The sequence below is a fragment of the Lepidothrix coronata genome, unplaced genomic scaffold, assembly GCF_001604755.1.
Source record: "Lepidothrix coronata isolate B3197 unplaced genomic scaffold, Lepidothrix_coronata-1.0 Scaffold263, whole genome shotgun sequence".
NCBI lineage: Eukaryota > Metazoa > Chordata > Aves > Passeriformes > Pipridae > Lepidothrix > Lepidothrix coronata.
Genome location: NW_016690443.1, coordinates 175,104 through 198,345, shown reverse-complemented (window position 1 = coordinate 198,345; position 23,242 = coordinate 175,104). Strand labels below are relative to the sequence as shown.

Sequence of the window (23,242 nt, the reverse complement as noted above, 5' to 3'; positions counted from 1 at the left end):
AGCCCTACCATCCTGTTGCAGCCCCCCTCCTTTCTAATAAAGCCCCCCTGACTCGGCACCAAGGGCTAAAATACCACCTTTATTTTCTATCTGAGTCAAATCTGGTTGTTAGAGCAGTCGCCAGCGTTCCACCCTAGGCATGGGGAGCCTGAGTCTTTCAAGCCTCCCAGCCAGGCCAGCAGGTCCCTCCAGGTACAAAGGGTATATTTAAAAAGCAATAAAACCCCATGTCCATCGTAGTTCCCACAAGGGCCAGTGCAACAAATCTACCCCCAATATCTTAATTTCTCTCAGAGGCAAATGTCAAACCTGCACTACTGCATTGGCTGCACTGCTGCCAGAAGCCAGCTAAAAAAAGGATCAAAAAGGGACACAGTGGGGCTGGAGGGGTATTGTGGGGCACCCGCAGCCTCGGTTCAGCCATCACTGGAGGGGTATTGTGGGACACCCACAGCCTCAGTTCAGCCGTCACTGGGGCATTCCTGCAGCGTCCGCAGCACCATCCGCATCTGCTCCTCGGTGCTGTGCAGCATCTTCACCTCCATGGTGTGAAACAGGTGGAGACCAGTGGCAAGAAGGAGGATGCCGATGGCAAGGCAGGCCAGCAGGCAGAAGGAGAGCTTGGGGAAGGGCTGCCCGGCATCCAGCCCTGCCAGTGCACCCAGTGCAGCCACGGCCTGCAGCAGCAGCAGCAGCAGGGCCAGCAAGGCCATCCTGCCCGAGGAGTAGCGCTGCCGCTGTGCTGCCCGCAGCCCCACAGCCACCTCTGTCCGTGCCTCTGTCACCACATCTACCAGCATTGGCTCTGCGGGGACAAGGGACCTCAATAGGGTGGGACCCCTCTCTACCACTCCTATACCCCCTCTTTTTCACATCCCCACACTGTGCCCTGTTCCATGCACCACTCCACAAGCACCACCCCAAAGGATGTCCCATGCAAAGGGAAACATCCCCAAAAAACTCCAACTTCATCAGTCCATCCACCAGCCCTCCCAGCACATGTGGACACTGGCAGCAGCCCCCCAACTTACCAGCAGTGGCGAGGGTGGCACCCGCAGCCTGTCCCTGCCTCTGGATGTGCAGTGTTGCCATCACAGCTTCATGGTCTGAGAAGGGGACGTCCATGCCCGGAGCTGCCCCTGTGGTGGTCTTCAGCTCTTCACACTTTACCATGAAGCTGGAGATGGCCTGGGTGAGGGTGCAAGGGGTCACACCAGTTCCTCAGCCTCACCACTCACAGCTGGTGGCGAAGGGTCCCCCGTTACCTTGTAGAGGATGTAATCGATGCGGATGCCCAGTGGGAAGGGCAGCAGCTCTGATTTGTCAGTGAAGCAGTTGTTGGGGACAAGGGTACAACCATCCTCACAGCCCTGAGACAAGTGCTTTGGTTGGTGGGGGCCTCTTGGTTTGCCCCGGGACCCCACTCAGCCCTTGCCGCTCACCTCAAAGTGTGTGGCCTCAGCAAAGGCATCCCGCAGCCCCGTCCAGCCACGCAGCAGCCGGATGCCCACATCTTCGGGGTGCATGTTCAGGTCCCCTCCCAGCAGCACCACATCAGCCGCCTTGGAGGTGTGTCTGCAGGGGAAAGGATGGCTAACCTCCCATCCCTGCGCTGCCCTGCGCCAGACTGCAGTGATTGGGACCCACCCAGTGCTTCTCAGCCTTACTCCTGACTGGGACTGGTGCAGCTGGGAGCTCTCTGCAGTGCAAGACCCAGGGGCGGGGGTGACTGCACATATCCTGGGGACCTGCAATGGGGGACCCTGTGGGGCACCCCTTGGCTGCTCACCGGATGAACTGTGCCAGCTCCCAGGCCTGCACCAGGCGGTGGGGCAGGTAGGCGTCCTTCTCCCGGCAGTACTCGGCGTGCAGCTGGTGAGAGCAGGGGAGCAAAGAAGCTGACTCCCATGCCAACACCTGCCTTGCTCCCAGGCTCCCTGCAAACCTACCCAACTTCTCTAGACGGTTCACCTAGGGTCTGGCCAACACCTCTGCCTTTATCTCACCCCCCTGGGGACAGCCTGAGATGCTCACCCCACTGCACAGCCAGACTGTGTGTCCCTGTCCCCTCTTCCTGAGTAATATTTTATTAAATCAGTGCATAGTCCAGGACAGAGGGTGAAGAGCAGGGGTTAAAGCAAGCAGACAGCAAAGAAGTGGCATGGCCACTCATCCCCCTCCTTCCCATTGTCCCCCCCCATGCTGGGTCTTTCCCTGGGATGCTCACGTGGGTGACATAGATGTTGAAGATAATCCCTGAGATCGTAATGATGACAAGGCCAACGGATTTGCCACAAAACCAGTCCCCATGTTGGAGCTGCCAGAGGGGAAGAAGAGCAGGTTGGGGCCACTGAGGCTCCGTGGGGGTGGACACAATGGTGCCATATGCCTCCTGCCCCACTCACCATGTAGGGGTACCCATTCAGTGAGTACTGGTAGAGGAGCGTGTCCAGAATGGGGAACCTGGAGAAGACGCAGAGGCCGCTGCCGATCACCCCACTGCAGGAGGAGAAAAGCACAGTGAGGAAGTGTGGTCCTCAAAAACTCTGCCTCCCTCCAGCCCCGAGCCAGGAGGGCTCCACGGATGCCTGAGTCCTAGTGTGCTCCCGTGAGCATTCCACTCTCCAGACATGGGGTCTCCCATAGTGACAGAGGTGACCTACAGCACCTGCACCAGTCTCTACATGTGTCAAACATAGGACATGGCACAGCCCTGCCCACTGCCCCACAGACAGTCCTGGGGGGCTGGCCTTGTCCTTCTCACCTGCGGAAGTAATGAGAGAAGGGGTAACAGCCTCCTAGTTTCACCTTCAAGTCACTGTAGTCCCGTTCACTCCACACCTGGAGAACAGTAGGATGGGCTGAGAACAGTCACACATCCCACGCTGGGAATGGGCACACTCGGCTCAGAAACTGCCCTCACCTCCTGAAGAAGCACCAGATCAAAGTCCTCCTGGCGCAGCATGTCCCCGATGAGCCGGATGCGCTCCTGCCGCCGTTTGCTCAGGTAGCGAATGGCCCTGACAGAGAGGGGTGACAGTCACAGCCTGGCGGGGACAGGGTGATGGGGGCTGTCGGGGCACACTGCCATCCGAAATGGGGGAGAGAGGGCTCCAAGTACCAGTATAAGCAGGAAAGGGCTATGCGAGGCCATGTGGACAAGAGGGATAATGCAGGGAGGCTGTTTGGGGACAGCTTCTCCTACCTGCAGATCTGAGGCAGCTCATCCTTGCTTGGGGTGCAAATGGGGGACCTTCCCTGGGGTTAACAGGCACAGAGGGGACTGGAGGCACTACCCAGGCAAGTACCTCATGACCCTCTGGGGCTAGGAGAGTAGTGTGACTCCAAAATGAAGGGGACACAAAGGTAACCCCAAAGTGGGACCCCTCTCCCAGTGTGGTGTCCCTGTCCCCACCCATGCAGCTGGGCACAGCCCTGGTGAACACTGGACTCACCAGCAGTTGAGGTCAAAGACACGAAGGCGCAGGGCGGGATCGCCCTCCATCTCTTGCTGGATTTTGCGGGGGCCAGAGGGCAACGCTGGGCAGGGGGAGGTCCCGCAGGGAGCAGACTGGGGGGACAGCCTGCGGAAGGTGCAGGACAGAGCCAGGGATCCAGGCTGGCGTAGCAGAAAGGCTGAGCCAAGGCAAAAGCCAGGAAGGAGGAGTGCTCAGGGTGCTCCAGCCTACCCTGGGCCTGACCCCTCCTCTCCTGTGCACAAGGCCCATCCCGAACCCCAACTTGCCCCCACGAAGGGATCCACGTGACCCTCCATCCAGTGAGTTTGGGCACCGGTGGGCCAGGGCTCAACCTTCTGTCTGTCAGTGAGTTGTGTTCCAGGAAGGACTTTCACCCTGGTTTCAAAACGGACATGCGAAGCACGGGCATGGGACAACCCCACACACCTCCCCACTCGGGAAGCCCACGCATCCTTTTGGAGACTCCAAACCGCGGAGGAGCCAGAAGCTCCCTAAGCAGCTCCAGCGCTCTCCCAGCCCCAGCGCTCTCCCAGCCCTCGCTTCTCTCACGCCTGACCCCCTAAGATTATCCGGTTTCCGGTTTAGAACCGAAAAAGAGAAACTCTGGGGCTCCGGGATGCCGGTAGCAGGCGGCCGGGTGAGGGAGCCGAGCTCTGCCTGCTCCGGCGGCATTACCGAGCTGCTCGTCCCGTTCCTGCGCAGTGCTAACACCGGCGTCTCCTACCAAGGCTGAGCCCTCCGAGGCGCTCTCCGCTCCCGGCTCCCCGAGGGACGGGCGGGCGGCGCGACAGCGGCGGGACACGGCGCGGGACGGGGGAGCGGCAACAGGCGGAGCGGCAACAGGCGGAGCGGGACAGCTGGAGGAGCGGGGCAACAGGCGGAACGGGGGAACCAGCCGAGCGGGGACGGGACCGGAGCAACAGGAGGAACGGAAGGCGGAGCGACCGGCGGGGCCGAGAGCGGACCTGGAGCGGGGCTGCAGGGACTACACGGACTACGCGTCCCGGCAGGCAACGGAGCGGAGCGGAAGGGGAAGGGCCGGGGCCGGGGTCGGTGAATGGGACTGGGGCGGGTCTGGGGCGGATGAATGGGACTGGGGCGGGTCTGGGGCCGGGGTCGGTGAATGGGACTGGGGCGGGTCTGGGGCGGATGAATGGGACTGGGGCGGGTCTGGGGCCGGGGTCGGTGAATGGGACTGGGGCGGGTCTGGGGCCGGGGTCGGTGAATGGGCCGGTGGGTGTAACGGGGGGCGCTGGGGGTGCACGAGGAGCACTGGGGTGCGCGTGTCTCGCAGAACGGGGGAAAGCAGCTGGTGTTAAAATACGTCATCTCTGTCCCCTGTGTTTGGAACCGGGTGTGTGTACCGAACAGCCGAGGCACTACGAGCAGGGCTTCGAGGGGTGTTGCTGACTGGTGGGACAGACCAACCTTCTGCCACCTGCTGCTGGCGTGGGCGAGAATGCGACCCCCTAAAACGTGTCCCTGAACCCAGCGATGCTGCCGGGAATTGCAGGGAAGCGTCTTCCATGGGGTTGGTCGACCTTTCCCAAGCAAACCCTGCACCAGTGATTCAAATCAGAGCAAAATACAGCTGGGTGTGGCATCCTGGTGCCAGGAGAGGGGGTCTCGAGAGAAACGTTACCCAGCCATGGGGTTTCATGGGACAGAGCAGCTTTCATAGTCCTGGTTGTTGAAGAAAATCCCAAGAAATAAAATATGAACTTCAGAAGCACTTGAGCCAACCCATGAACAAATAATTTTAATATTTATTTAGCAGACTGTAGTTTTTTCGGAGCTCTACAGTCTCCTCTCTTTGAAGTTGGACAGATACAGTAAACACAACAAATATATGATACAACCCATCACAGCTGGATTAAAAAAAATACACAAAAATATAATACATAAAAAATTGGATTTTTAACATTGTGGACTGACACAGCTCTAAAAATGGTGATTGTAACCCTGGTAAGCTTTACAAAGTCTTTAAAAAAATAAAACAGTACTTCATGTGAAATTCATAAATACACTGGAGGAGAACAGAGAGGCTGGGGGGCAGGGGAGTTGAGAAAGTGTCTCTGGGATCCTGGCTAAACCCCGGCCAGGGCTGCTGGGGGCACCAGTCAGCGAGTGCCTGGGGTGTGGATGCACACCCTGGGGCTCAGTGCAGGCGGGATGGAGGGATGCAGGGAGGGGTGGAGGCACAAACCAGTCCAGTTAATGAAGAGCTTTGTCCCTGGTTGGGGCTGGGAGTGGGGCACACCTGTGTTTTATGGTGGGGGAGTTTTGAGTTTTCATTCCTAGAGTTTCAGATCAGTGAGTGAAACGGAAGAAGAAAAAAACCAACAAACCAACAAACAAACATGCTACATATGAGAACTCAGCCAGGCAGCCCTGGCACAGCACTGGGATAGGACTCCAGTGCCTTGCCTTGGATTTTTCCCCTCTCTTTCCACCCTGCTCCATCTTGCCCTGTTCAATGCAGCTGCCTAAGTCCAGTCCCACCACGGAGCCCTCAGCTGGGCGTGGGGCCAGGATGGCTCTGCCCTGTCCCACAGGGATGGGTGTCTTCTCCCAGCAGCAAGAGGTCAAAGCCCCCATGCCTCACTGGACACAAGGCATCACAGTGGCAGCCAAGGCACTTTCCTGGGCTCTGAGGCTGTTCCTGCTCCTTTGCACCTGGCAGCATTGAGCCTAAACCTGCCCTGTCTCCCCATCCTGGGCTTTAGCCCCCCTCAAACCACTCCTGCCCCCCCTGCAGCACTGGTCTCTGCATTTCCTGCCACCTTCGCTCCCCTGTCAACACGAAAAATCCGTCCAGACCTGGCCACCTCGGGTTCCCTGTCCCCCTGCCAGCCTCCTGCCACCTTGCTCCATGCCACCTTGTCTCTCTGTGCCCCTCCTGCACCCCGGGATGCTCTTCCCAGCCTCTGTCCTTGCAGTCGCAGCCTCAGGGCTGGGCATGCTGCACTGGCTTACTTTGGGCTGCAGCCATAAAAATACCTCCAACCAGACCCAGTCCCTTATCCTGGCATCCTTCCTGTTCTCTGTCCCCTCTCTGTCTCTGTCCCCTCTGTCCTAAACCCTGCCCACTGACAGCCTGGCCCTGTGTTGCTCAATATGCTTTTCCCTGCACGAGCCACTTCTCTGGCCACTTCCCACAGGATGCAGGCAAGTGGACAGAGCAATCCAGAACAGTCAACACAGAAAAAAGGCAAAAAAGGTGAAGAAAAAAGAACCGAAACAAAGAAAATGTATATATGCAAAGTAAATCAGGCAAATCTAACCTCACTGCTCTCTACTCATGACTCCTCAGCAAGTGACCACAGCAGGGACATTGAGCCTGGGCCACCCCCAAGCACTATCCTTGAAAGCCCACACAGAGCTCAGGGGATCCCACACAAAAACCAGCCAGAGATGAAAACATCCTGAGCCTTCCCTACACAAGCCACTCCCCGTGCCTGGTAGTTCCGCTGTTGCCTCCAACCCAGTAAACTCTGCTGTCCCCTCTGCTGGTCACCAGCACAGCATGGGGCAGAGGCCCAGGCACTGCAGAGGGTCATCATCCCGATTACAAGCATGGTGTCCTTTTAAAAAGTATTAAAAAAGCACTTTAACTTAAAAAAAGGAAAAGAAAAAAAGAAAGAGACATAAAAAAACATGGTTTGCATTGTCGATGCCCTCATGCCTTCACTGCCACTGGTTCCCAGTGCCCTAACTGCACACAGAGAAGCCTCCCAGCTGCCAGTCCCAGGGAGGCAGCAATGTCCCCCTCCTCCCCTCTGCTCTGCCCTGCTCCTGCCTTGCACAGGTCCCCACTGCCACCTGGGCTCTGCCAAGCTGTGCCAATGACACTGCTGCTGCCATGCCAATCAGTTTTGGACCAGACCTGGTGCAGTGCCCCTCCTCCAGCCCATCTGTGCTCACTCCACTCAGGACCAGGACCACTTCTGAGTGAGGGTGGGGGTGAAAGAAAGGGTCGTTCTCTGCTCCGACATCCTGCTGGTGACGACACGGTGGGATCCTGGCCTTTATCAGCAACACCGAGGACCGGTCTCTCCTTATCCAGCACCGGATGTGGGTTTCCTTTCTCCCTATGTTTCTTTTCCCATTCTTTGTTTTTTTGTTTTTTTTATTTCATTTATTAAAAAAAAAACAAAAACAAAAACTGTTCCTAAGTAGAAAACATCTGCAATCACAAGTCAGTCTTTTTTGGCTATTGTTGTTCTTCCTCCTCCTCCTCTCTTCAAATGACTTCTCACAAGGCAACAGGCACGGGCGGCTACTCTGCGTGGCCTCCTCCCTCCCCTGCACGCCCCTTGTGCCCCTGCCTGTCCCCGAGTGCCCCTAGTCCTTGACCAACTTGTACACATGGTGCTGGGCGCCGTGCTCGCTGGTGGAGACCTCGAAAACAAAGGCAATGCAGAGCAAGGTTTCCTGGGTATCCCTGTTCGTAACAACCTGTAGCAGAGCAGAGCGTGTTAGGGGAGTGCTGTGGGCAGATGCAGTTATTCAGGGGGTTGCATGGGCTCATGCGCATGGGCACAGCCACTTTGCATCATGAAAAATTTGTTACCCATTATTTGTAGGGTTGCACAGGCACTGGCAGAGTCAATTTAATTGCACCGTCAATATTTACTACCCAGTTTTGGGGCGGGGGGAGGGGACAAGCTGAGGAACAGCCTGAATTGCACCACCAAAAATTTGCTACCTGTTGTTTGGGGGAGGGTTGCATGGGCTCAGGCATAGCCACTGCATTTGCACCACAAAAAATTGCTACCCATTATTTGGGGAAGGCAAACAGGCTCAGGCACAGCCTATTTAACTGCACCGTGAAAAATTTGCTTCCCATTATCTGGGAGACTCGTCCAGGCTCAGGAATAGCCACTTTGTTTGCATCATCAAGATCTGCTCCCTGGAATTCAGGGGCTGTGTGGGCTCAGGCACAGCCAGGAGTATCTGAGCTGCTGGAGCACATGCCCAGGGCCGGCAGGGCCAATGCAAGTGCGGGCTCCACACTTCCAGTGGGAAACATTCCCTGGAAAAGGAGTGGAGGTACCTGCAGGATGGTGAAATTCTCCAGGACACTGTTCATCATGTACTTCTCTGGGAGGTGCTTGAGTTTGTGGATGAAGTTGATCATGTACTCGCACATGGGAGACCGGTGGATGCGGTAGATGAACCGTCCGTTCTCCAGACGTGCATACTCCGTCTGCAGGGGACAGCCAGGGTGAGCAGCTGTCACATGGGACGTAGGCATAGGCAAGTGGTGGCCAGCTGGGACATAGTGATGTCCTCTCCACTCCGCCCATGGACAGGTATGAAGCCACATGTCCTACACCCAGCTCTGGGGCTTTCTCCATCCCAGGACCCGCTGTGGACCAATTCCTACCCCTTCCCGATGCAGCAGGGCATGGAACTCACCTCCACTTTTTCCACGACCTGCTTCCCAAAAGAGCACACCTTGGTGGATACTGTGATGGTCATGTTCTCTGCACTGCTGTACTGGCTGCTGACACCGTAGAAGGTCCCCGGCCCGTCCTGGATCGTGCTGTTCAGATCAGCCTGGAGAGATGAGGGGAGAGAGGGTCCCATTAGGCACCACCACACCCAGCTCTCGATGGGGACAGGAGACACCAGCTTTCATGCTGGCAGGGGGCCCAACCTGCAACGAGCCCATGGCTCAAGGACAACCCTTCCCATCCTAATCCTCCCAGCATCATACCCAAAATTTGACGAGAAAGAAGGAGTTCTGGGGCCCACGCTCATAGAGTTCCTTAAGGCCACCTTTCTTTTCAGGAAACTTGTCATAGATCTGGCGGATGTCCACGGCCTCCAGCAGTGGGTCGCTGTATGAGGGGTTCGTCTGGCCAATGTGCACAAAGAGGTGTTTGCTGTACTGTAGGGACCAGGGACATTAGAATGAGAGGTCAGGTGAAAGCAAGATGCCACCAAGCACAGGTGTGTGTGCCATCCCCCACAGCTGGTGGGGATACGGAGGGGATCGTTACCGTTTCAGCATCCCGCGGCACCTCCATGAAGGCGGAGTACTCCAGAAGCCGGAGCTTGGCGGAGGCGATGGTGCGGTCCTGCCAGACAGGCACGGCTGATGCAGCTGGCGGGAGCGGAGCCAAGGGCTCGTAACCTGGGGCAGGGGGAATGACATGGGGATGGGGGCAGCTGTGAACTGGGGGGAGTCCCCCTGCAATGCCATGGTGCTGCTGTCCTCACTGCATTCCCCACTCTCCCTTATCTCCCAGCATGGGGGTTTTCCCACAGAGTGGCTAAAACACAGGATGTGCCAGTCCTACTCCTGAGTGGAAAGGGACTGGAGGGGACCCAGCCAGGAGCAGCAGGGTCCTGCTCACTGCAGGACTTTTTGCCAGGTTTAAACTCAGGCTTTTCCCCCATCAGGACTGGGGAGGAGCCTCAGGTGGGTAGCACTGTGGGTGGGGAGGGGACAGGGGACAAATATGACCTGGCAGGGGCGCAGGGTTCCCTGCAAGGGGGGCAAGGACGTGACTTACTGGCTAGTGATGGAGGCATGGGTGGCTGGATGGGGTAAGCTGGTTGTGCAAACGGTTTAATGCTGGAAAGTAAAGAGCAATCATCAGGTTACCAAGCCCGAGATACCCCATTCCCTTGCCAAGGTAGGGTCCTGCCTGCTGCCAGGTAGTGGAGGGGTTTCATACTTACTCCTGAGAGGGTCCAGGCTGTCCTGGGATAGGCCCACTCCAAAACTGGGGAAGTAGCACAGGGAAAAGTCAGTGGCTTATGACTTTCTGCCCCAGCCAAATTCCCCTCACCTGCTGCAAACAGCAGGGAGCCCCCATTTCTCCCCCTGCATTGCCACCATGGCTGAGGATGGCTGTTGATCATCCCCCTGTCCTGTGTGGCTCATGCACAAGGATCCATGGCCCCCCTACCCCAGGGGGTCCCTGTACGGGGGAACATGGGGTTGTGCTCACCCTGGGGGCAGCAGAGAAGACGGCCTGAGGAAGAGGAGGTGGGGGGCTGAGCTTGTTCTGCAGGACGCTGGCTGACACGATCTGCGCAGAGGACATGGAAGCCATGCTCTGCAGAGCTTTATCCTTCGAGACCTGGTCCTGGAGGCAAAAGGGAAGACAGGAGGGTAGTGGTGGTTACAGGGGCAGACTGAGCTCCCTCAATCCAATTGTGTCTGACAGGTTTTGCAAAGCTAGGAGCCAACTCTGCAGCCTGGCTGAGGGGTGAGGGCAGAGGGATCCCCCCACCCCTCTCAAATGTACCCATCTTAATTAACATTTGAAGCTTGAAAATGTTCCCTGGGCAAAAGCTGACAGCTCTGGAAGATGTGAATCCCCGTCCCACTCCCAACCCCTGCCGCCCCCGACCCTTGGGGTTAGCCCCTCCATGGAAGAGGGCAAAAGGCAATGGGGAACAAAAGCCATTTCAAACTCAAACTCAACTTACCAAGTTCATGGCCTGTCCACAAAAGAAAGGAAAAAAAAAAAGGTTAGAGTGCTTTGGGAGCCTATGGGTACTGTGTGCACCTCCCCATCAGTCAGGTATCCCCACTCCCAGCTCATCACGGCATCACACAGATTTGGGGAGTGAACCCCTCGACCTGGTTGGTCACCAGGGGATTGCACATGGTGGCCATTTATGCCTAGGCTTAATCCCACCAGGAACGGGATGCCAAAGTTCCCCAGTATTTTATGGGGTCACTGAGGTGAGCCAAGCCTGTGTCTTTCTTGGCTCTTTAATAACCTCTACAACCTCTTCAGGGGCCCTCAATGCTTGTCAGGGCACAGAGAGAAAGAGCTGCCAGCTCCTGCTCTGACTGGCAAAGGGCACCTGCACCTGCTATGTGTGCATTTATATAGGAGACCAATCATTTTTCCTTTTCCCTTTTGCTCTGGAGGTCACAGCACCGCTGGGCAGGAGCACAGGGCTCAAGGGCTCCCAGGTATTGCCTGGGGCAAGGCTGCTCCTCCACTTGCATTCACAGGACATGTGCATGCTGGTCCCAGTGCACACCCTCTGTTTTCCTTCTGAACCTTCCCCAGGGATCAATGCTTCATTTATTTTCACCTGGGGTAGGGTGGGAGCGCAGGCATGCAGCCACACGCCGGGAGCATGAACACACACATGACTGCAGCTCAAAAATACAGACACTGCTCATGGAAGGGAATTTCCATCCCACGGTGCTGCATGAGGTCAGAGGGCTGCCTGCACCGGTCTTGGGAAAGGATGTTTTGTATCCCTGGAGTATTGCTCAGGGGGATCTCTGTCCTGGCCGTTCCCTGCCAAATCCCGCAGGGAGCATGCCTGGGGATAGAGAGCACAGCCATGGACACAGGCCTCCAACCCTGGACCCCAGGAGTCACTGCTGCCTCCAACTCCCCCTTTGCCCTGCACTGTGCTGTGCAGCAAGAAAAGCTATTCATTCTGTGTTATTTTGTTGTAAAGGCTTCTGCTGCTGCTGACCCTGCTGCCCCCCTCACCTCCCTGACTGCCCTTCTCAGGAGCTGGGTTTAAGACATACAAGCGCAGAGGAGCCTCCCCAAATAGTTTTGGGTGCCATCTCCTGGCTTCTCCCAGCAGATCAAACCCTCCTGGGCTGTGGGAGCCCTCCTGCCACCTCAGTCATGGGGCACTGGGGTCCTTGCTGAAGGGCTTTGGAGGGCACAGCTTGGTGAGCTTCCAGGCAGCATGAACTGGAGCTTGTTAAAGCTTTGAGGACAAAACTGCCAGCTCCAGCTCTGATGGTGGCCCTCGCTCTCAACTATCTGGCCCCTGCTGCCAGCCTCAGTGCTGGAGATGGATAGAGCACCCAGGACAGGGGGGGCTGGTGATGCTTTTGGGACCTCAAGGTCAGTGGGCTGAAAGGTTTTCTGGGCTCCCACACACCCAGCAAGGCAGTAGGTCACCCCTGGAGATGCCCAAGGAGATCCTCCCTGGTGTGACAGTGCAGGCATTAAGTCAGGCACATCCCAGGAGCTGGCTGTCCCCAGTGGGCAGTCATGCAGTGGGGACTGCTCTGCCCCCCACCTTGCACCGTGTGCGTCCAACCCGAACAGGGCTCGGTCTTTTGGTGATGCTCCCAGGCCTGTCTACGCCCCCCCATCATCACCCTCCCCACTGCCACCACAAAGCTCGGTGGGAACGGTTATGGAAGGATTAGTTGGGCTCCAGTTAGGAGGAAAGAAGAGAAGGAAGGAAAGAAAAGCCAACCAGAGAAGAGAGAGAGGATGATCTAGTTTTTCCTCACTTGGCTCCCTTGGCTCCTGGAACCATGGACTGCCCCGACACTGCTGAGCCTCCTTCCCAGCAGCATGGCCCCATCTGGACCTGCTGCCATGCACATCCCTGAGGTGCCCCTAGGCCATACTCACATCCTGGTGTCTCACGAGCCACTGGGTTGGCAGCCTGCAGGGACCCCCCTGACCCCCCTGCTTCTGCCCACATCCCACCAACAGCTGTCCTGAGTAGGGTCAGGTCTCAGTTGAGGAGGGGAGCGGGCCTTTGCATACCTTGCTTAAACCTTACTCTGCTTCATTGGCTGCTCTGAGGAGATCTTCCCCTCCTGGGAGAACCCCTGATGGCCCAAAAGAGGGGGCAGCCCTCATACATCACTGGAGGAGGGTTTAAACCCACATTTCCCCATGGCAGAGTTCTTGCCCAGGTGAAAAGAGGGGATTCGGCACCCATATTCACCCTCCTGAAGGAAAGGGAAGGGCTCTGTTGCCCCTCCTTGCACTTCTCTCTGGGCATCCCACAATGACACCTGTAAAGATCATCCGGTCCTAGAAGCCAAGTGAGCGGGAAGAAAAATAAAACACCAAAAAAGAAAGGTAATACAGGGAAGCAAGCGGCACACCGCAGAGCTGAGGGGGTTAGTCGTCAGCAGGCGGGGGCCAGCGATGCGGGGAACGCGTACCTTCAGCTTGGACTGAATCTCACGAGATTTCCGTCGGGCAAGAACCTGCAAGTGGCTAGAGACCTGCAGAGAGAGAGCAGAAGGAGAGGGGGAACAGCAGAGCCGTCAACCAGAGGAAAGGAGGAAGAAGGAGAGGGGCTGCCCATGCTCACAGAGACACCGCTGCAGACACCTGGGCAAGGGCGTCAACGTACCTTGATGCCAACCTGGTACTCCCGCACCTTCTTCCGAGCTAGAACCTGTATGTGGCTGGACACCTAGCACCCGCCACGCCGTTCGGAAAGGAAAACACAGAGAACGTGAAGATATGTTCCCCCTGCAGGGTGGGATGCTGTCCCCAGGGAAGGGAGTGTGGAGAAATGGGGGAGCACTTTTTGCTGCTTCTGGATGATGCTGAGGGTCGTGCACCTGCCGCGAGCTGGAGGAAGGAAAAATGAGGGGGACCCTGGTGCTGTGCTGGTTGATGCTTGTTTGTGCCGCCCTGGCTGGGGTGAAGCTCCTTGGAGTAAAGCTGCTGCAATTGAGTGGGTCAATATTTACCATCTCTTGGAGATAGACAGACCCTGCCAGCCCCTGCAAGCACAATAACCTGAGGATACAGCCTTGCAGGTTTGGGGTGCCCCTGGGTTACTTGGCAGGGGCTGCAGTGGGACTGCCAGTCCTAAATTAATCCAGGAGGGACTGACTCATTGCCCCAGGGCTCCTGCTGATTTTGCAGGTGGGAAAGATGAGAAAGTGTTTTTTTGTGTCTAGGTCCCTGTAGGAGGAGGATTCAAAGAAAAGGGACTGATGTCCAGGCAGGAACGGTGCAGCATGGCTGGGGGGCCTGAGCCACAGGCAGGGGGGCATCTGGCAACCCACCAGGCTTTGGGGCTGATTTTAGGAAGAACCTTCTCACACCAGTGCCAGTCTGTCCAAGAAGAGACACAGGGCTGTCCAGGACACGAGCACACAGAGAGATCAATGCCATGTCAGCTCTCCCCTGCGCTTTTCCTGAGTCCCTCCAGAGCACTGCATTCTTACCCCATGGAGGGGGGGCTCACCTATGTCTTTAAGCCAGAAATAAAGAACTGCTTGGCACTGGTCTAAACACAAGGACAGTGGCCAGACTGTGGTCCCTCTCCCTCCAGCATAAGTCCTGGAGCAATGTCACCTTCAGTGCCTTGGGACCAGCATTCCTCTCTTGCTGGGACTCATGGCAGTCCCAGCCTAAGTGTCCCAAACCCATCCATCTCCCTATGGTGGGAGATGCTCCCCAGCATCCAAGGCCACTGGTTCTGCCAGGACGGGTGTTTTGGCTCCTGGCTAGGGGCCACCGTGGAGGGGAGGGAAGAGCCACTGGACATGTGACAAACAGATGTCCCACTGAGGGCTGCAGCAGCCTGGTCCTCAGACAGGTTTGGTGCGGTGAGGGCTCCAGGGATGAGTGTGACCACTGTGTGCTCCCTGCCCTGTCAGCGTCCCTGTCTGCCCCAGCATCCAATGGCGCAGGGCAGCAATGTTGAGGAAAGGGTTCTGCGGTACCTCTGGCCCCACCAAGACCAGCACCACAGCCCTGCACAGCCAGTCCCTGGATCCCTGGCTGAGTTGGGGATGCCTTGGTCTCAGCCCAGGGGTGCCTTTGCTGTGGCGTCTGGCAGAAGTGGTAAAATGCCTGGCAAGGGGCAGAGGTAGGAACAGTCTCCAGACTCAGGAGGAGTAGCAAATTCATGCCAACACACACAGATACACACACTGCCTGGATAGAGATTTTGAGGGCTCCTGCCACCCATGGGGTGACCTCAACCAGGCAGGGGGCTGGGTGCTGCCTGCTCCTACAAGCCCTATTTCAGGGCATCCTGGGAGAGAGCAAATCCGAGGGGGATTGTGCTCACAGGCGAAGCTCCTCACAGAGGATGGGGGACCCGCTGACAGCAACGGTGGCTCCAGGAGGGGACATGGAGGGCGGGCGATGCAGCCAGAAAATCCGCTCCCCCTCGGGCTTACCTGGCACCCCCTCCCATCCCACCCTGAGCCCACCCCAGGAGAAACAGCAGAGCAATGCCTCACCTGCTTCCTCGTCCGTGTCTTTCCCGTTCGCAGCTTGATGTACCGGGCGATCAGCTCGTTACGACCTGCCGGCACAGCCAGGAGTCAGCCCCGGGAAACGAGGGCCGGGGGCATCACCCCCGCAGCGCCCGCGGACCCCCGCCCCGGCGGGGGAGGCGCTGCCAGGAGGTGGCGCTGCCGTGACGGTGTCGGGGCTGGGGGGGCCGGGACGGGACAGGGCAGGGCGGGGCAGCGCTCCCGCCCCGTGCCCCCACCCCGCCGGCTCTGCCAGCCCCATACACCGGGGCTTAGAGGGAGGTGACAGTCACCGGGGACTACAGCGGTGTCCCCAACCACAGACTCCCCCAAAACTCATCCCAGCTGGAACCCCCTCGGAGCCGAAGAACCCACTCCCCGCAGCCCTGCCCGCAGGGGTCGCGAGCTGCTCCCCCAACACCCCGCTTCTCGTTTGCAAGCCGTGCTGGCCTTTCCACCAGTATTTCCTAACGTCCTGGTTTAATTCGAAGCAGAAGTTGCTTTTGTGCCACATTTCAGGGGCCAGCTGTGGCCAATCTACGTTCAAACGTCAGAGCAGCTGGGAGCTTTCTTCTCCCGGTCCCGGCCCCCCCGGCCCCTGCCGCCCCCCTCGCCCCCCCCGCGCACGGGGGCGGCCAGGCACGCCAGATTTATTTTAATGGACCAGATGGTCGCGGTTGGAACTTGTCGAAATGCCCTTGGAGCGGGTTTCAGCTTTAAAAGAATAAAAAAATCCCTTAAAAAAAATACACTCCCCTCTCCTCTTCCACTCCAACTGGCCCCCTCCCAGCCCCACAGCAACTGGGCCCTCCTGGGGGGACACACACATGAGGACAGACAGGGCCAGGTGCCATGCAGGGATGGCTGCACCCTGGGGTGCCCACGCCAGGCAGGAGCTGGTGGGTGGATGGCAATGGGGGTACCCCTTGCACAGCCAGTGTGGCACCCTAGCACTAAGCACAGCTCCCATCCCTCCAGCCTCCCAGCCTGTGCCGGTGCTTGGCCTCATTAGCACCTAATAAGGGCCAGGTCCTCCAGGGTGCCCAGGTGAGGCGATGCCCACAGCAAGGTGATGACAAGGGGTGCGGGCAGAAGGGACTCTGGTGCTGAGCCCCAGCTTGGGGGTACATCTTCACTGAGCACCACAGCATCTCCCTTTGCATGCCCTTCTCCTGAGTCCCACCTTGTCCCTCCCATACCCTGCTTGCGGGAAAGAAATATGGGGAAAAAATATGGGAAAGAAATGTAGGTGCCTTCATGGACCCAGTGGGGCAGTGCCAGCCCAGCACCTAGTGCCCAGGAGCCAGGGGCAGCATCTCCTGCAGCCGTCCTGCCTCACAACATGCCCAGGCCACCCTAGGCTACACCCTTGCAGCCATCCCTGTACCCACGTGCCCTGTCCCCTTTCCTTGTGATTCATCTGGACCGTGCCATTCCCTCTGAGAGGGCATGTCCTCCTCCAAATTACCACATTCCTCAAATTCCTCTCCCCTGACACCACCACATGAACCAGTTGGACAGGCTGGGTTAAAAATAACCCATCAGGCAGCAGAGTGTAGCAAGGCCCAGTATGCCCGTCCTGGGTCCTGGTCCCCCAGCTCCCACCTGCTTTGCCAATCCCGCATCAGTGGGGTAGGGGCTGGTGTGGCTGTGGGCATCCCATTGGACCCCCAAAAAGAGGGGTGGTGGTGGAGAGCAGTGGCACTGGCACACCCTTATGTCACATGCTGGCATCGCTTGTGCCTCCAGTGACCCTGGGGGTCCTGGTAAATTTGGTATGGCCAGCCAGGGATACTGTGAATCCCAGGGGGGAGGTGCTGGAGAAGGTGGGGGGAGATGAAAGGCAGCTGGAGGGGGCTGCTGCCTCTTTAAGCAGCTGCCAGATGTCTCTGAAAGGCTGGAAAAACCGGTTGGGGTGTGCTGCGCAGGGCCAGGCTCCCGGCGGCACTTCAGCTATTCCCGGAGAAATCCAAAAAATGCACCCGCTTGGGAAGCCCTGTGCTCCCCCCCACCCCCCACTCACCAGTCCTGGTGCTGTGAGTTGGGGGCCCTGGCAAGCAGGGTAGCACAGGGAGCTGGCATGGGGACAGGGACAATGGCATAGTGCTCTCCACAAAGCTGCATCCCCTTTGCCCCTCTCCACTGGCAGTGGGTGAGCCATTGCCCTGACAGCAGCATCCTGATGTATTTTGGAGGCTGGGGATAGAGATGCTGGCCCTGATCCTGTTGTCACCATGGGGTGATAGTAATAGCCTGTTGCTGACTTTGAGGTCACCAGCCCTGGGGGTGACACCCTGGGAGGTAGAGGGGAAGAGGGACCAGCCCCTACCATGGCAGGGATAGAGACACCATTGCACCTTCCACTGCTCTTTGGTGGCACCATGCGCCCCACGTCAGTGTTACCTCCTGCCTACATGGCCCACCCTTATCCTCTTTCTCCCAGTTGCAGAGTCACCAAGACAGAAGTGTTTTGGGAGACACTGGAAACAAGGCTGAGACACCCCCAAAATCATTGTCCCAGTGGGGCTGACCAACCCTGCTGCTGCCAACAGCGTCACCAAAAACTGAGCGGCCTGCAGATGGCTCAGGGTGGGTGAGTGACCCTTGCCACGGGGTGCTCACCACTGGGTCCAGTTGGGGAGAGTTTGGGGAGCGATGCAGAGGCACACAGGAGCAGGAGGGTTGGGGCTGCCTCTGGCCCTGCAGTCCTGCACCAGCTCCCTGTCCTCACCCCCTCCCTGCCTGACAGCTTCACCAAACCAGTCAGTCCAGCAGGGCCGAGAGAAGGAGGGAGCGGGAGGGAGAGCCAGCGCAGAGGGAGGGGACGCAGGTCACTGCCACCTCCCCAGTCCAGCTCTGTGATGAACCTGGAGAAGCTGCTTTCAGGGCTGGGGGAGTGCTCAAGGGCAATGCCCCAGTGTGGGTTTGGGGCAGAAGGTTTTGCTTCAGCCCTGGCCACCCCATTCTGGCCAGAAGCCCAGTCCCTGCCTGCTGCCTCCATCCTGCCCCTGTCACTCACCGTACATCTTGCCCTCGTCTGAGAGGATGATTTTCCGCCGGCCACAGGGTGGGTAGATCGCCAGCGCCTCCTGGAAGCTCTGCTCAATGTCCGGACTCCACACACCCTCGGCATCATTGTCCAGACTCTTGTCCATGCCATCCTGGCCATCTTCCCGCCCCTCCCCGGGGCTGCCGCTGGCGTTCCAGCTGTTGGACGCTATGGTGCTGGCTGCTCTGGGCTCCGACCCTGAGCCCCCACGGACACACAACAACCTGCTGGGACACAGGGGACACCTGTTAGACCCAGAGACCTTTGCTGGGGGAGTGAGGCTGCAGTGACAGTGCGGTCCCAGGTCTGTTCCTGGCTCTTGCTCTGTCCCCAGCTCTTGCTCTGTCCCCACTCACACCCAGAGCAGCATCTAGATGTGGGGCATCAGAGACAAACAGGCTTTCCTTGGGGGCAGAGCCATGATTTCCCCCAAATCCAAGCCACAGGTGACCACCCAGGATCCACCAAATAAAGTCTGGGAAGAAAACTGCCTGGTTACTGCATTATCCATACAAGGAACTTGGGCACATGGTGCTCACGGGTGACACCTTGGGACAGGGTGGCAAGAGCCCTGCAGCTTGTGAACCCTGACCCCATACCAATACCAACTGCCACACAGCAGCCTCCTTGAGTGAACTGGCCCCAAGAACAACCCCAACCCCCAAAATCCCTGTTCCACTACACATGGCAAAGGCAGAGTTGGGATTTGAAGGGAGATGCTGGGTGGCTCCAAGCCAGACCCCACTAATAGGAACCAGGTGGCCGGAGCTGTCCGGCAGCCCTACCCCTGGCACTGGGAGAGGCCCCCCACTCTGAGGATGCTCTGCTGGGGCCCCAGGCCCTCCCCAGCTGGTGGGTGATGCTGGAGAGTCTTCAACCCTCCTCCTCCTTCTGCTCTTCTCCTCCGTTTGCCTGGCTCCCAGCGCAGTGTTTCAGTGTTTTGCAATAACATGTTTGGCGGCAGCTGGCGGCGGTGGGAGCAGAGTAGAGAGGTGTCTCCTGCGCCGCCGTGCTTCCCGGACAGGCTGGGAGTGTACAAAGGTCTCCGGCACAGACATCTCCTTTTAAAGGAACTGCCGAGCCCGCTGGCTCAAGTACGCTGTGAGGCCTTGCCTTTTTTTTTTTTTTTCCTTTTATAAAAAAAGAAACTTACCCCCCCATCTCTCTCTCCCTCATCGTGATGTGATGTCAGCCCCTCCAGTCCCGCTGCCCGTCCCTGCCCGCGTCCCCCCCGCCGCCGCTCCCCCTCTTGCCGAGCACTGTGGCCAAATAAGGAGAACTGGATTGTAGGATCGAGCCAGCCAGCCAAGGGAGGGATGGCGGCAGCAGTGCCGGACGGGCCCGCGGCACCACGAGGCCCGTGCTGTGCTTGCTGCTGGGGCACTCTGTGGGGCAGCCCCCTGGGAGGGATACATTGTCCAAACCTAGGAGGGTGTTGGGATGGGAGGGTGGGGGGACACCAGGACCAGACACTGAGCAGGGACGGCACTGAGTGGGGACAGCCCCAGTGGGACCCTCTGCAGATCATCAAGCACATCAGGACTCCGTCCCAGTGAGGCACCTACACTGGGGTGCAGCTGCTTTGGCCGGGTGCTGAGCCCTGGCTGCTCTACAGCAGTCCAAGACCCCCCAGCAGCTCAGGAACCCTCAGACATATGGAAACCGGAGATGACTCAGGGGCACACGGCAGCCCAAGACCCTGCTGCTCCCAAAGCCCACAGTGGCCTCCAACCCCACAGCAGCACCATGGCAGCCCCAGACCCCCCAGCACCACGGCAACTCAGAAGCACCCAGCCTCAAGATACCTCAGTGGTCAGAGACCCCACAGTCTGGTGCCAGCCCAGCACCCAGCAGCATCCCAGGACCCCAGAGCACCACAGGGCTGCCATCAGCTCACCCTAAGAGCAGTAAGCCCCAGGAGCTGGTGCCAGGGGGCTGACTTTGCAGGGACCCACTAGACTCCCTGCCCTTCCTAACTGATGAATGCAATTAGGGCCAAGAGTGAAGCTATAGGGCTGAGAGCAAAACCATGGGGCTGGCTCCACCACTGCAGGCAGCATGCCCAGTGCCCTGGGTCATCGTCCCCGTGCCAGGAACTGCATGCACAGGCAGGGTAATAGCTGCCCCCACACCCTGTCTGCAGCACATGTGCCCCCCTCCCTAGGAGATTCCCAGCCCCCTCCCACCCCACTCCCCCCCCCAGCAGGGAAATCCCAGTCCAGCCTTTTCAGGGAATCTGGAAGAGGAGGGAGGGTGATGCTGGGGCCCCGACCAAGGTGCGAGGAAGCAGCTCCTCCTCCTTCTCCTCCTCCTCCTCCACCGAACCTGCCCTTGGCCAGGCCAAGACATTGGATTTCCTGGAGGGAGGGTGCATGCACCGCGCTGACGCAAGGCACGGCCGAGTGCCGCTCCACCCTGCCCTTTACAAAACACCAACAGCAGCAATTAGGGAACCGGCAGGGCTGGACGGCCTGTGGAGAGACCGCGGCCAGACCTGCTCCGGGCAGGGAGGGGACCGGACCTGCCGGAAAACACATCACCTGCTCCTGCCTCCCGGCTGCTCCCCAGGGACAAGGGCAGGAAGACCCCTCCCACAGCACAGGCATCTCTGCAGGCTTTGGATCGGATCCCAGGACCACTGATCCACGGAGCGGTCCTTACCCCCTCTGGGGATGCTCACGCACCCATACCAGGCAGGCGTCCCCACATCCAGCTCACTTGCCCCTCTGCATCCTGCCTTTGTGGGGGACACACTCTAGCCCACGGCTTTAGAGGGTGATGGAGGGGGCTGCACCCTTGCGAGGTCCCCCAGCAGATGCAGGACAAGTGCCCGCAGCAGGCAGGGGAGGATGCCTCCAGGGCAGCCCTTATTTCCCTGCGAGGACAAAGCTGCGCCAGGAGACCAGTGGTGTTCCCACGAGCTCACAGAGCTCGGCCCCAGCACCACTTCGGGGGACGTGAGGGAGACCTGGGGCCTGAGCAGGCAGCAGGGCTGCAGGCAGCTGCCCTGTTGGGAGAGCTGCTTGGGTGGGAGACCCTGCTAAAGCAACAAGAAGCCTCTTCAAGCTCTGCAAAGGCAAAGAAAGTTCCAAAGAGGGAGGGGTCCTAGGGAGATGAGTGTTATCTGGTGGGTGGGGGGAAGGAAATACTTCGGAGGCAACTAGCTGTGGTCAGAGACACCTGGTGGGTGCCCCGCGGGGTCCGGGCACAGGTGTCAAGGCCAGGAGCAAGATGCTACTGGGACCAGCACAACCAGCTGTGATAGAGATCAGGTCAAGGGTGTGTGGGGTGGGATGGAGGAAAGCACTTGGGGCTGGGGGCACAGGGAGGTTATGACATAGGCAGAGGTGCCTGTCACCCCCGCAAAGCCTCTGTGCACCCTGTCTCCATCCCTATCCCGTGCCACCAAGTTGAGGGGACAGCATGTTCCTCTATCCCAGCATGGTCAGCCCCAAAAGCACTGTCCCGTCTGGTGTAGCCACGAGGCACAGCCCAAGCAGCCTTTGCACTGCTCAAAACCCTTCTATCCTGGTTAAACTGGGACGGGGGGTAGGGGTGGCTACTGTCAAAGCATCCCCTCAAAGCGCCTGGGATGCAGGACACGATAATCAGCATTTGCTGCACAAGAAGGGGGACTGCTGGCACTATCTGGAGGGACAACACATGGGGCACAGCAGCCCCAGAGTCCCCTTCTTATTTGGGGCTCCCTCAGCCCACGGAGGGGGACACTGGGAGAAAAAGACCCTGGGAGAAAAAGGTGCTGGGGACACTGCAGAAGCAAAGAACCCTGCAAAGGCAGGGTGGGGGGCCAGCAGCATCCCGGTTCTGTCCTGCCTCCACATGCAGGGGGCCCAGGGTGATCCAGTTCTTCTCCCTCTCCCCTGCACCCAGACCCCATGGAAAAAGGACAAAAGCTCATGACAAGCCCAGGCAGGCATGGCACAGAGCAGTGCTCAGCCTCGCACCAGCACAGTGCTGCCAGCGCCAGCCCTGCAGGGGGAATGAGTGAGGCCACCATCACCACTGCACTGTCACCATGACCAGTGGCACACCCACCCCAGGGGTGAGGGGGAGAGAAGCCCCCATCCTCCCTGGTGCTGAGGGTGCAGCCCCCATCCAGGGATGGCTTTACAAGACCCCAGTTGAGCAAACTCCAAAGCCGAGACTCCCAGGCACCCCAGTTCCTGCCCACATGCCCTGGCACATTGGGGCTCAGTGAGAGCACAGCCGGGGCCCTGACTCCAGGCATTGATTTGTAGGCAGGCAGAGGCCTTCATTACTGTGCCTCTCGTTTCAGGCAGGGGAGCACTGGCCGGAGGCAATGTCCATGATGCCGCCTCTGCTCACCTGGTGACACGGCCAGAGGGAATGCTGCCCACACCATCACACAGCCACCAGCTCTGCAGAGCCCCTTGAAAGAAAACCAAAAGCCGTGGAGCTCCTGGGGGACACCAGCAAGACCATAACACACCAGGAAGATGTTGCTCTGTCTGCTGACAACCCCAGTGAGTGCACAGAGCCGAATGCTCTTGGCTCTGCTGAGGATGACCCTACATCTCTTCTCTTGCTCTTTGCAGGAGTCCCGTATCCCTAGCACCCTGCCCAGAGACCCTTTGGGAACACCCTGCCCCACGTCCTGCCCCAGACACTACCCCATTCCCACAGGGACACCATCCTGGTTGGCACGAGGCTGTCCCAGGGACAATCAGAACTCATCAATGCGGGTGGCAG

At 58.5% G+C, this 23,242-nt stretch overlaps 2 protein-coding genes across 6 annotated transcripts; both read right to left on the bottom strand.

Moving 5' to 3' along the window:
- Nucleotides 1-60: 60 nt before the first annotated feature.
- SMPD2 (sphingomyelin phosphodiesterase 2) lies at nucleotides 61-4,475 on the bottom strand. 2 transcript variants are annotated; one of them, XM_017835746.1, is made up of 11 exons: nucleotides 3,923-4,475; nucleotides 3,456-3,636; nucleotides 2,924-3,020; nucleotides 2,765-2,841; nucleotides 2,406-2,499; nucleotides 2,228-2,317; nucleotides 1,790-1,872; nucleotides 1,443-1,575; nucleotides 1,266-1,370; nucleotides 1,032-1,188; nucleotides 61-805 (listed from the first exon to the last, which is right to left on the bottom strand). In XM_017835746.1, exons 1-11 carry the CDS (start codon nucleotides 4,149-4,151, stop codon nucleotides 462-464), a joined length of 1,590 nt encoding a protein of 529 aa, XP_017691235.1. In that variant the 5' UTR covers nucleotides 4,152-4,475; the 3' UTR covers nucleotides 61-461. The 2 variants fall into 2 exon arrangements, with proteins under 2 accessions (XP_017691235.1, XP_017691236.1); XM_017835747.1 differs by having other exon boundaries at nucleotides 4,155-4,475.
- A 737-nt stretch (nucleotides 4,476-5,212) lies between these two features.
- On the bottom strand, nucleotides 5,213-18,720 carry TEAD3 (TEA domain transcription factor 3). 4 transcript variants are annotated; one of them, XM_017835758.1, is made up of 13 exons: nucleotides 18,482-18,720; nucleotides 15,448-15,512; nucleotides 13,593-13,655; nucleotides 13,399-13,461; nucleotides 10,929-10,940; nucleotides 10,445-10,582; nucleotides 10,173-10,216; nucleotides 10,004-10,065; nucleotides 9,488-9,621; nucleotides 9,202-9,375; nucleotides 8,901-9,041; nucleotides 8,536-8,688; nucleotides 5,213-7,937 (listed from the first exon to the last, which is right to left on the bottom strand). In XM_017835758.1, the coding sequence occupies exons 1-13, from the start codon at nucleotides 18,615-18,617 to the stop codon at nucleotides 7,824-7,826; spliced, it is 1,299 nt and encodes a 432-aa protein (XP_017691247.1). In that variant the 5' UTR covers nucleotides 18,618-18,720; the 3' UTR covers nucleotides 5,213-7,823. The 4 variants fall into 4 exon arrangements, with proteins under 4 accessions (XP_017691247.1, XP_017691245.1, XP_017691248.1 ...); XM_017835756.1 differs by having other exon boundaries at nucleotides 9,202-9,342; nucleotides 18,482-18,701; XM_017835759.1 differs by lacking the exon at nucleotides 13,593-13,655 and having other exon boundaries at nucleotides 18,482-18,717.
- Between the last annotated feature and the right edge of the window lie 4,522 nt (nucleotides 18,721-23,242).